The 12,923-nt window shown below is 38.5% G+C and overlaps 1 protein-coding gene across 1 annotated transcript in view; it reads left to right on the top strand.

The window, feature by feature from the left end:
• ST8SIA4 (ST8 alpha-N-acetyl-neuraminide alpha-2,8-sialyltransferase 4) overlaps window positions 1–12,622 on the top strand; it is an 87,582-nt gene extending 74,960 nt beyond the window's left edge. Inside the window, exon 5 of the mRNA XM_032762632.1 lies at window positions 7,671–12,622. Coding sequence (XP_032618523.1) covers window positions 7,671–7,953 — 283 coding nt within the window. The 3' untranslated portion in view covers window positions 7,954–12,622. The remainder of the gene's footprint in view (window positions 1–7,670) is intronic.
• The last annotated feature ends 301 nt before the right edge of the window (window positions 12,623–12,923 follow it).

Genomic DNA, 12,923 nt, shown 5'->3' with positions numbered 1-12,923 from the left:
GGGGTTTCAGAATGCTACAGGACATGTGCCAAGAAGGTTAATGGATAGTCTGATAGCCAACAGCTGATTCTGTTACATTTTTTTTTAAGTTTACTCTTGGTTTTTTAGTTATGCTGTATTTTCCATCCACAACTGAATAAAATGGTGTAAAATATATGAAATAAAATCTACCCTCACCACCATTTCCATTTGATTTCACCCTTAATAATGTCAGTTCAGATTTTCAGCTGTTTCACTTCTCATGCAGGAATATGCAATGATTAATATGGCACAATTTTTGCTAGTCACAGTACCTCAACATCTTTTATCTATTACCTCACTGTGCTGAAAGGCTGTCTCAAAACATTGCCATACTTGAACAATGCAAGATGGTGAGGACACGGCACCATTAGACAAATCCTTACATCTCCTTTCCACCATGATAGGATTTCTCAAAGTCTGTTGTCCATGAAAACTTTATTCTGAGTGTGTCTGCCAGACTTGTTGCCAGTCACTCCTCTCCTAAAATCTTGTACCTGGGACTTCTGCATCAGAAGTTCAATAGAAATTATGCATTAAGCTTGTGAAGTAATAATCCTTAATGCTAGACACTGAAAATGTAAACAGATCTCATTTATATAAATATTTTTGTTGTGTTCTTTCTGATACATAAATAATTTACCTCACAAATCTTTTTAAATCTTAATATTACAGAATGCAAGGCTTTAATGGCCAATTCAGCTTTCTATGTAGTATACACTCAGTATACTAATCTTTGTTTAATGCCATTAGCCAAACAAAAAGAACAGTACTTGTGGCACCTTAGAGACAACCAGATTTATTTGACCATCAGCTTTCGTGGGCTACAGTCCACTTGACTGTAGCCCATGAAAGCTGAAGCTCAAATAAATCTGGTTGTCTCTAAGGTGCCACAAGTACTCCTGTTCTTTTTGCGGATGCAGACTAACACGGCTGCTACTCTGAAATTAGCCAAACAGTATTTTGCTAATGACTTCTGTTTTAAGATGACTAATCAGGATATTTAAATTGGCAAATTGCTACTATGTACATCCATTTTAAGCAGATATTCAAATACTTGCTGTCATTGCTTTTTGAGAAGCATGAGGGAGTTTGGATGGAAGTAGTTGACTTTTTCACTGCCTGTTGCAACTTTAGGCCAAGAATGGGAAAATTCAAAGTGAGAGGGTATCCTGTCATCAGGCCTATGCCTGCTGTATGCTTCCTAGGGCTCCAAGAGTCAATATTTGATGTGGATGACTTTCTCCAAGAAGGACTCTGATAATACTTCTCAATGGGCGTAGCTGAAGTACTCAGTTAACAAGAGGATTCACAATCTGTGATAGTTCAATGGAACGTGATTTAGCAGCTGCTGTGGTGGAAGAAAGGTGGGATTTCTCTGTTTCTTCAATAGCCAGGACATAAGCTTGTATTCCTTGTACTGGGGCATGTCGATATCTGTTTGTTTTTGGTCACTGATGCATTGTCTTCCTTTGTACTTTTTTTGGTCAGAGATAATCAGAAAACCATAGAAACCCTTGGGAACATTGAGGAAGGAGCAAATGTTTCAATGCCAGAATATCAGCTGTTGTGGTTAACGATGACACTAACACTGAATGGTCATAATGACCTACTTGGTCTTCTGTTTTATGGCCTTTTGATGAATTGAAGTAATATGCAAGGATGTTTTAGAATTTGACTGAATCCAGGAACTACTTGTTAATAGGGCTGCTCTGTCTTGCCAGGAGACTTGGGAGGATTCTGATCTTAGCCTGAAGGAGACGATAGTCTGTTCAGGACTGGTGGTGTTTCTTGTTTTTGCTATGTCCACAGCCAGTTTGAAAATCAGGTCTAGGACGTCGATCCCTGTGAATGTAGGTCCAGAGATAACCTGTGAAAAACTAAAGATGCCAGCTGCCTTTCCCTTTGCTGCTTGGAATTCTTAATCTTACAGAGAACCATACTTTCAAACCATACTCCTAAAAATAAATAAAAAGAAGCTGTCGTCATAGCTTAGATTTAACTGAATGTGTTCACAGGCAGGAAGGGAAAGGTGCAAAATGGTTATTGATCAAACAATTACTTGCAACTTTAAGGAATTTCCAAAAATTAAGCCTTAATTGAGCTCATAGTGGGGCAGTTATTCTAGTAATTAACAATTTTAGTCATATAATCCAGGACTAAATGACAGAGGCCAGGTAGATGAAAAGGTCTATTTTAAAATCAGTTCAAACAGTGATTGGGATCTTGGCTTTGCAGAGGTGAGATGTGTTCATTCCTGATTAATTACAAATTTGATTTCTAAAGAAGGCAGTAAGCTTCAAACTGCTCTAACCTTTTTATTCATTTCACATCTTGTGTTCTTTGGATCTGTATTTGAGTTGATCTCAAGCTGCAAAATTCAGCTACAGATTTAAATCCACCCCATATTTTGACTATGAAGTTTAGTTTGGGCCAATGTCTCATTTGTATGAGTGGGCGAACAATTACATTTTTCTCAGTATGATTTGGATAAGAGTTATGACAAGTAGAAAAAAGTTTTGTTGCAGGTTTTTAATTCCTAGTGTAAACTCTACTAGCGATAGACTTTGGCATGCTGGGGGTGTTTTTCATCCTAGCAGTAATAGAATATTCATCTCTGTCTCTTGGAAATAACTTGTACTAATTCCTTGTGCCAAAAATATGGAACTGTCTCTATATATTGCAGATTTATTTAATGAACATTTAACTCTGACATTCTTACTAGAGTTGCCAGGCATCTGGTTTCTGATTGACCCCCGCCCCCTGTGTCACTACCCTATCCTGGAGCCCTCTTCTGCACCCTTAACTCCTCATTTTCTGGGCCCACCCCACAGCCAGCACCCCCCACTGGAGCCCTCACCCCCTCGCACACCCCAGCCCCCAGCCCCCGCCCAGTGAAAGTGAATGAGGGTTGGGGAGAGCAAGCAAGGAGGGAGAGGGGCTGGAGTGAATGGGTGGTGGGGCCTCAGAAAAAGGGTGGGGTGGAGGCAGGTCCTCTTGAAGGGGCAGGGCAAGGGTGTTGATTTTGTGCAATTAGAAAGCTGGCAACCCTAGTTCTTACATGAGTGAAATTCACCCAGGGTAAGAGGAGGCCATGGAAGGTTCCTAACAGAAAAAATGGAAGCACCTGGTTGGGCTTCTGAGGGAAAGGCAGCAGTGTAGTAAGTAAGCAGCTTGATTCTGCAACCTCCTGCATGTGGTGAGCCTGCCACACCAATTCTGCGTAGCCCTGCAACACCTGTTTCTGCTGAAACTAGATCCCTGGGTTTCAGCTTCAGCCTACGTTGAGCAGATATCTGTGGCCTGAAGTTCTTGAACTGACTATTGCTCAGTCTGAAGTTGTTTTCAGCTCAGGGAGCCTAGCACTTGTTAAAACAAAATATGACAATAAAAATCTTACCAGTTGTAAAATGCTGGATCAACAGAGGGCACATCTCAGAGGTCTCTCCTGCCTAAAAATGTACGTTAATGAAAACATTCAGAATAACACATAGTAGTGTGCAATTATCATAACCGCATGCCATAATATTCACTTTCTTAACTTGCTTTCATTCATATGTCTTATAAACTAAACAGATTCCTGAGTCTTTCTCTGCTGTCTTTAAAGTGGCCATGGCTCAGCCTGGAGCTGCTTTCAGCTCACAGAACCTGTGAGCTTTTTAAAATTGCGTGAGTGCAACAGGAATGATTGCAGGGGGGAGGGACTGAAAGTGGGAGGGAAGGTTCTTTTTCCTTTTAAACAAAGGCCATTTTTTTTCTGAGATGAAAGAACCACTGTCAAAGCCACATCCACGTCAGAGACTCAGACTGCAAGACACTAACTGAAACTGAAAAGGTCAATTTTAACAAGAATTAATATTTTTAGGATTTTGGGGCTTCTGATGCTTTTAAGACACTTTTGATATTAAAGGCTAAATATTGCTACTCTTACTCATGTCTGTAAACACATGTATTCACATGAAGTCCCAATGTTGCTCTAAATTAATATAATTTTGTGTGTCTTTAAAAAAACCCAACCACACCACAACCATAAGTATGCACTCCAAACCAGCATTTCTCAAATGCGGCCATTTGGGGCTTTTCATGCAGTCATGAAAACCTCCTGGGTGGTGATGGGGGAGGAGGGCAATTATCAACCTTTCCCCCTCCCTCCCTGTTGCTCCTGCATGCACTGCCCTGCATCACTGCTGGAGGGCAGAGCATGGAGCACAATGCTGACTCCTGGTCCTGGCTGCACAGCAGCGGGCTCTGACCCCAGACTTCAGCTGTGCAGCCCCCAGCTCTGACCACACAGTATGTGCGCTGACCCCCGGCTCCAGCCATGCAGGCTCACCCCCTTGGCCCGGGGCCCCACTGCCTTCCCTGGCCCCACATTCATCACCCCTGGCCCCGCTGCCACCTCCTGTGCCCCCAGGCTTAATTTGTCCTGGGGCTTGCTGAGAAAAGTAATATTAACAAACATTCAGGTATCACTTTTCACAGCAGACATACTAGCTAGCTGGGAGGCTGTAATAAGTGATACTTGTATGTTTGTTAGTCACTTATCACAGCCTCTGAGCTGGTTACTAAGTGTGTTGTGAAAAGTGATATTAACGAACATACAAGTATTATTTTTACTAATGAATCTGCAAAAAAACTTACTTAAATAAATTACAATGATTTGGATATGTGTATAAGCATATTTATTTGTTTTTTTCCCTAAAGTTAATTAAGTGTTTTAGAGAAAAGTATCAGCACGGCAAGAGCTGGTGGCCACACTCTGAGACCACCAAAAAATGTGCTGAGAACCCCTGCTCCAAACAGTAATAATACTTAACACTTACAGAGCTTTACCTCTTCAAAGTGCTCAACAAACCTTAACTAAGTGTTTGAGCAAGCATGAGGCCAGTCCTTACCAAGCCACTAATACGCCAAAACCTTATTTAATGAATATGGCCATATTTTTCAGAACTAGGTGCCTAAAGATAGGAAGACGGTGAAGATTTTCAGTTAGATGCCGAACTCCCTTTGACTTTCCATGCAGTCCACCCAACTTCCATTTGTGTCTTTGAAAACATCCCCTGATTCCTAAATCCATATTTAGGTACCTATGTAAAAGTGATCTGATTTTCAGTGGAGCGAGCAAACGTAATCCCACTAACTTCAGTGGAATGTGTGGCTATTCAGCATAAAAATCAGACCACTTTTCTTTGTTTCAGTTAATAATAAAACTTAGCTGCCATTTAGCACTTTTCATCCAGAGATCTCCACATGTTTTGCAAAGGAGGGTTAATGTCATTATCTCAGTTTTACAGACGGGGAAACTTGTAAGTAAATATACATGAGCAAGACAAAATGTAACTCTTGATCTGCAGTTATGCGAGCTATGCAGTACTGTTATGTCTTGCATTTCTTATTTTCATTCACTTGTTTTTTAGGCAAGAATGATATGTGAAACAGCCTCTGTACTTGTCAAAGGTTCAGTGTGAGGCTAGTCTGCTTGGGTAGTAGCATGACAAGCTAGTGTGGAAGTAAAGGTTTATCATTAGAGAACAACATGCTGTCTTCATTGTTCAATGGACAGAGCAGGTTATCTGCAATTATTTTCAGCACCTCCTTGCCTTGAGAGCTTGTTAGAATTTGGAACTCAAACTCATATGCCTGGCCTCTCTTTAACCTGGTGTTAATATAAAAATTAATATATCTTAGAAGAAAATAAGTTGACCTAATAACTCATTGTCAATGTAGCTGTAGCTCTATCTTAATGTTATATGGATTAGTTCCATTGACCCTAACAAAAGTGTTTCCTTTTTCATAAACCTGTGAAATGCTGGCACATCCATCTCTTAAAAACATACTTTGGCAAACCTGAATAGAACCAGAAAATAAAATTCTGTCAAAACATGGTTCAACTCAGTGCCTCCTTTCAAAATATAGTTCCCTCAGTTTATTCAAAATGTACCAGAAAACAGATGTGAATGGTCTTCCAGTGGAGTGTCATCAGTCAGGATTTCTTTTTGTCACGCAAGAAAAAAAAGCCTAAATTTATCAGATTCTTCACATTCTTGTGTTTCTTTCTCTGTCACTCTTTGCATCAACTTTTGCAGTTGAGAGGCTCTATCTCATTGCCAACTTATGCTTTAAAAAACCTGAGAAACCTGTAATTAATGACATCCAGAACTAAGCCTGCCAAGATGTACGTTTGTCATTGTTGCATTTGGAAGGAGAGCTTGCTGAAAACCAAAGAAACAGTGTAACTACAACACTGCACAGTATTTCAGATTAGAAATTAGATTAATCACCTTTTGGTAACATCTTGATTTCGCGCACAGATTTGTCTATCAAGTCTGCAAAAGCATGTTCAGATTTATGAGAGTTTTGTTAACACGTATACAGAGATCGATCGAGAATAGAGAGGGTTCATTTTAATGGTGAATTTATAAAAAAGTTGCTGTCCTTGTGATGGGGAAAAGGAATAGTCTCAAATTTGTAGTAAACATGCAAACAAGTTAAAGGGTCAGATTACTTTAATAAAAATGTCCTTTATTATTCAATGAAACAATGAATCAGATTTTACAAAAATACAGTTTTGCCTTCGTGTGTTTTCTTAAGAGAAGCTATAGGTCATTACACAAAAATGTTTATCACTGCATCTACTTTTGCACAAGCAATTAATTTGCATATTTGTGTGTTTAAAATTGGCTAATTAGATATTTATTTATTAAATTGGATCTTTCTAAGTACAAATGATCAGATATATGTCTACGTGGCCCATTTTGCCTATGCAGTTACCTAATAATTAGAACAGCTACATGCATATTTTTGAAGAATAGTCCAAAAGACTTTGGCCCAAAGATTTGAACTATTTCACAGTCAAAGTGAACTATTTAGACATTTGTTTGGCACAGATACTTCCTCCTATCTTAGTGTTTAAATATAGCAAATGATCCTGATTAGTAGGTGCTAATCTTGAATCCATGTTTCCCAAACTTTTCCATACCATGACCCCATCTCACAACAGAAAATAACTTAAGGCCCTGTCCCATTAAGAAAGAGGGTGTAGTTGTTACTCTCTGGACCTGTTAACAATGTCCCTGAGGGTGGCAGTCCCCATCACCTAGATAAACTGGTATTCTAGTTCTTCCCTTCATCTAACGTCTGTGAAATAATGTAAAAAGAGTGTCTTTTCAAAATGAATGAAATCTCCTTTTATATCTTTTGGAGCTGGCAGTTCCAGAACTCAAGTGGTTACTTCATTTTGTCTTGGAATTCCTAACTCCTAGTATACAATTGAGCCAGTGTAAAGCTTCAGTTCAGGAGCAATACCGTGTGTTGGTTGCGGCTTCAACCTCCTCCTCCAAAAAGAAAGTTAACCCCTTTAAAAACTTGTGAACTCCTTTCTCACACAAGTGAGCAGTTACTTACATAGGTCATACCACTGAAAATTAATGGAACTACTTTTGCAAGTAACTGCTCACCATCTTGCCCTAAAGGAGAAGAAACAAGCTAATCTGTATATATCCATTCCAAGAAAATGAATGAAGCCCATAAAAAGATGCATGAAAGAAAAATAATGTATATAATGAAGATAAACTAAGTGCATTTCACAAATTTTGTTTATATGGAGTTGTATGTACGTTTCATGACTTGTCTTTTTGTTGTTTGCTTTGTAGTTACTGGTTGACAAACAAGGTCCACATCAAACGACCCAGCACCGGTCTCCTCATGTACACGCTCACTACCAGATTTTGTGATGAAATTCACCTGTATGGGTTCTGGCCATTTCCAAAGGATTTATATGGAAAACCAGTCAAATATCATTACTACGATGATCTAAAATATCGGTACTTTTCTAATGCCAGCCCTCATAGAATGCCATTAGAGTTTAAAACTTTACATATGTTACATAACCAAGGAGCACTGAAATTAACAACAGGGAAATGTGTACAGCAATAAAGCACACATAAAGTACAATATAAAGTACAGAATAGTCACTTCATCATAAAGATGTTGTGAAAGGCAATGGGATCAAACAGAAGATATATTTCAATACCCACTAAGCCATTGGGAAAAGGAAGCTTACCTGAAGTCCATGACCAGCTGATATTATACCTGTGAAGTGCTATAAAACTAAGGTATCTTGACTGCAAGGGTTCAAGTAAGTGCCACTTTCACTAAGAACAAAGCTTGAATGTATAATCAGTAGTGTTTACAAGATCCAATGATGCATTCATCGTCAATTAAGGAAGAAGCAAATAGTCCATTTAATGCTGACTTGCCAACACAAAATTGAGCAGCTTATAGAAGAAATACCCAGCAGATGGAATCTGTCCTTGGGGAAATAAAACAGCCTTTGTCATCAGAAATCATGGTGGAATTAGTGGAGAAAGTGGTGTCTATACGATTAAATAGATCAAGTAAATGCCTTCAGTCAGGGAACTGTTTGACCTTGTATTATAACCTCATTGTGTTTTGTTGGTGTTTTTTCTGATTGCTGTTTTATTCATTTGGGTATTGGAATCCTTAAAGGATTTTATGAGGACAATAGGAACAATTAAAAATAAAATCTTCAAAGAGTTGTATTTGAAGAAATAAGTTCTTATTGGAGGGAAATCAAATACTTAAAAAATATTTATGTTGTATCCTGCTGTTGCACAACTCTAAACCTCCAGATTGCTTTTTTTAACTGCGGTTGTCAGTACCAGCTAAACAGAACCACTATGAGATTGGTAATTTTGAGCCATTCTTAAGGAAACGTTTCTGTTACTTGCCAACTGGGGAGGACGTACTTAATAAGAAGGTGCCCTTACATTTGGTACCAAAGATTACACTGATTTTTTTTTTTTGTATACAAATACCTTTGTTTTTCTTTTCATGCAGAAAACATACATTTAGTACTGTGTTGCCGTGCTGCTGAAGGAAAAATGTTTCTGGGTATTGTTATCTACTGGAATATATGTTGCCTACTTTGTTTGAATGAAGAGCCTCAAACAAATTCCCTATGCTGACTTTGTCTAAAGTGATTTGTTTTGTAGAAATATCCAAATTGTTTTTATTCCATGCACTTAAACATATGAGGGTGATTTTTATTTCCATTGAAGCAAAATTTTCAGTTTTTAATTACTGTAATAAAAGAATTAATGACAAAGAATTAATGTAGCAAAATTTTGCACTATGTAATATCCCTGTCATTGGAATGCGTAAAAAAACTGAATGGAAAATAAAGCATAAATTGAACAAAGTCCTTTTTAAATCTATATTTATCAGTGTTGGACAATATACTTGTCTTGTATCAGTCTAACATGCTGATAAGTAACTGATGAAAATAACACATTGTATTATTCCCATATCAGTTATATTCTTCCAAACCTCATTCACTCATTCATTTTCTTACTCAGAACAACTGCACTTGTCCTGTACTTGTCCAAGAAAGAGATTTAGAAGTGGCAGGAGGAGTATCTTCAGGATCTAGTACAGAAGAGTCTATAGTACCATTTCTTAGTCTGTTCACATCACAGACTTGGGTAATTAGAGTGATTGAATGCATTAGAGTTAAGCAAAACCAGGACTTCCTTTTTAGAATGTGTATATCAGGAAACTTAATACCTGACACATGAGCAAGGATGCACCTATTTAAAAAGGGGAAGAGCTAGTTTAAAGAACTTTGCTCACACCTTAGTAGAGGAATGACTGCAGCCAAGTGACGACCCCCCTGATCCCAACTGCTGGTCTTGGACGTGATGGTTCTAGTGGAATGAGCTCCATATCATACTTTCACTCTGATTACTCCCTAATGACAGTGGGGTCTCAAGCCTGGTTATGTCTCCAGTCATGTGCCAGGCTCCAGAACTAGCACTTAAGAAAGTTCTAAGAGCATGTCTTTGCCTTGTTGACTAACTCTTCCTTCCTCCCCTCTGCATCTATACAACACATGGTGGGTTTTAGCCCTAAAGCATAAATCTTGTTCCTAATTTGTGGGTCCAGGATTCATTACACATGCCAAAGGAAAGTCTATAATCATGCAAGTCCACTAGCCAGACTCCCCTCAGAAGAAGCCACAGAACTTACTACTGCAGCCAACAGACTGTGGTTTGAAAGCACAGCTGTCCATCTCAGAGACATGGTCAGTATTTCCCCCCCGCCCCGCCCCGCCCCGCCAAGCTTTCCTGCACAAGACTTGTTTGCTTTGGCTTTGTGCTGGGGTCCAAGATTTGGCCTACATGATCATGGATTAATACCTTTTTTGTTTTGTTTTTTTATTCCAGAAATCATAGGGGAATCACTTAGAGCTACTTGGCAGCACTGAATGGAACACATTTAAATTGGGTTTGAAAAACTGCAAAACTGTGTAGGGTAAACATTCAAGGTTTGCATTTTAAAACAAATATGGATGATATCCGTGTTAACAGTAAATATGCATGGAGGTCGTCTTGTTCCACCCATTATTTTTTATAGAATGATTGACTGTCCACTGATATCCCTGTCAGAGAAGCTCAGAGTAGTGTCTTTTTAGCTTATTCACATACCTTTATTACTACATACTTCATGGTCTGTGAATTTGGGCTCCCTGTGAGATGGCAGAGTCTACAGTCAAAAAAGGGTTTCCTTGTGGATTAAAACCGGTTTTTTTTCTGCCCCATTTCAGGGAACTTTTTAATACTCCAATATGAGTTCAATGAAGATAAAGTTCAAAGTAGATGGACATGCTTTATTTCCCATTTTTTAGTAGACTTAGGGAAACCAATGAGACCTAGAAACAGAATGGTAGATGAGTTTTTTCCTGTTCAGATTTAAAATTCAGCAGATGAAGATTGGGGGAAGTAGGCAGAATATGAATAAGTATTTAGAAGATATTCATGAGCCTATTTTGCAGTGTTCACATTTAGTTCTGTTGATGAAACTGACCCCAGTGCAAAAACCACAAACAAACCCAGTAGCTCAATGTAATGCAGGGAGATTCTTTGGTAGACTGAAGAGGGGGATTCCCAGTCTTGTGTCCCTTACTGCAGCCACCTTCCCCATGATCCTGTATCTCCCTTTGTGAAGGTCAATGTCTAGTAAATCTCCACATCAGCAGATCCATGGATGCCAGCCCATCCCTGGCCTGCCATTCCCTGCTCCTAAACACTGCTGCATGAGGATTGCAGAGCTGGTGTCCATAATGTACAGAGCTGCCCCTGGACCTCCATTCAAATTCCCCAAATCCTCCCCTCAACAGTGAAATCACACTGCTTCCGCTGTGTGACCCTCTTTTTCCTGTGGAGGTTGGTGAAGGATTGGCCTCACTGAACTTATATGGAGGTTTAAATATGGCACAGGACCTATGCAAGGGAATGGATTTCACTGTGTGGTTCTTCAACTCACAGTACAACAATCTAGCTCAAATCTGCATAGCAGCTTTGGATGAGTTCTGTTGTTTTCATCTCCCCACACTGCTTACAGAACTGCTAGTATAAACATCAGTTGTAATTATTGCCCAACACTTATCGCTGACTTATGTTAACTAGAGAAAATAAAATGGACAAGTTGTCTGCCTGCTAGAATGATAACCCATTTGGGGGGGATATGAAACTGGGCATCAGATTAAGCTGATTATGAATGAGGAATGGTCTCAAATGATTGACTTCTTCCTGCACAAGATATAGCAATCACCAGTAATGATTCTAGCAAATATGTTTTAAAAAGAATAATAATTGAAAGCAAAATTCTGGAAGCTGTCTGTTATGATGCCAGAATCTTGAGGCTGAGCTCATTAAGGCAAAGTTAGCAGAGGAATTTGTTTTCATTCAAACATGTTTGTTGTAAATGATTTATAAACTAGTATTTTTACATTTCTTTGTCAGAGACCCTCTCTTCTGTGGTTTAACAGAGAATATATTTGCTTGTTAAGTTTGCAGTTGTTTTTTTTTTACTCCAGTTCCCTAATTGACCCCCCTCAAGGGCTGAACTCACAACACTGGGTTTAGTAGGTCAATGTGCAAAGCACTGAGCTATCCCTCCATTTCTTCCTTTCCCCTTTTCTACCCCTCATCTAACATCTACTGAATGTTTCCAGCCTTGAAGGGTTTTGGGCAATTTGATGTGTTTTGCAAACTGAACCACAATTAATAAATCCTCCCATGAAATAAACTTCTCATTAAAAATCAACATGCTCATGAGGATGACGACTTTTTTGAATTGACTGCAATTTGCAGATAAATACCTGTGGGTTCAGTACATTTTTTTTTTTTTTTAGGGTCTGATCCTGTGAAGTGCTGAGCACTTGTTGCTCTCATTGAGTTCACTGAGAATTGAAGTGCTCAGAACAAATAGACGCCTACCCTCTTGCAGGATTTAAGCTTTATATTGCACATTAAGTTTTATTGTTTTGAAGATATGTTACTTTGTTTAGGGAAAAGCACAATTGTTCTAAATGTATATAATAAAGGAAGAGAGTTTATGGAGTAGAGCATTTCTGCACAGTACTATTGCCACTGAGCATTCACAATACCATTTGTGCAGTTTACAGTATTAAGATGTATCCTATCAGGCTTGTCCTCTAATATGATTTTGTGTACAGCATTTGGGTATTACTGTTTTATTATTTGTATAACTATAAAATAAATTAAACAATTCTTTTCATTTTTTTCTGGTACTTTCTTATACTGTGTTCCTCTATACTATAATCAGCCTTGAGTTTTATTTTCACAGGTTTTCAAATTAGTCTTAATATGTTGCAATAGACAAATCCTTTAAAATATATCATATGTCAGAATCTAAGGGTTAGAAAAACTAATCAAACATGGCCAGATTTAATACTTACAGAAAGTTTAGAATATACTAGGGATGAAATCCATTGGGTTATGTAGGAATTAACCGAGTTCTATAAAAGTTACTGTAAAAACTCCTGGAGTTAATAGCAAATATTATTTGCCATTGACTTGTAA

The sequence above is a fragment of the Chelonoidis abingdonii genome, chromosome 6, assembly GCF_003597395.2.
Source record: "Chelonoidis abingdonii isolate Lonesome George chromosome 6, CheloAbing_2.0, whole genome shotgun sequence".
Taxonomy (NCBI): Eukaryota; Metazoa; Chordata; order Testudines; family Testudinidae; genus Chelonoidis; species Chelonoidis abingdonii.
Note: the sequence above shows the minus strand (reverse complement) of the source record. Positions and strands in the feature narration are given on the sequence as shown.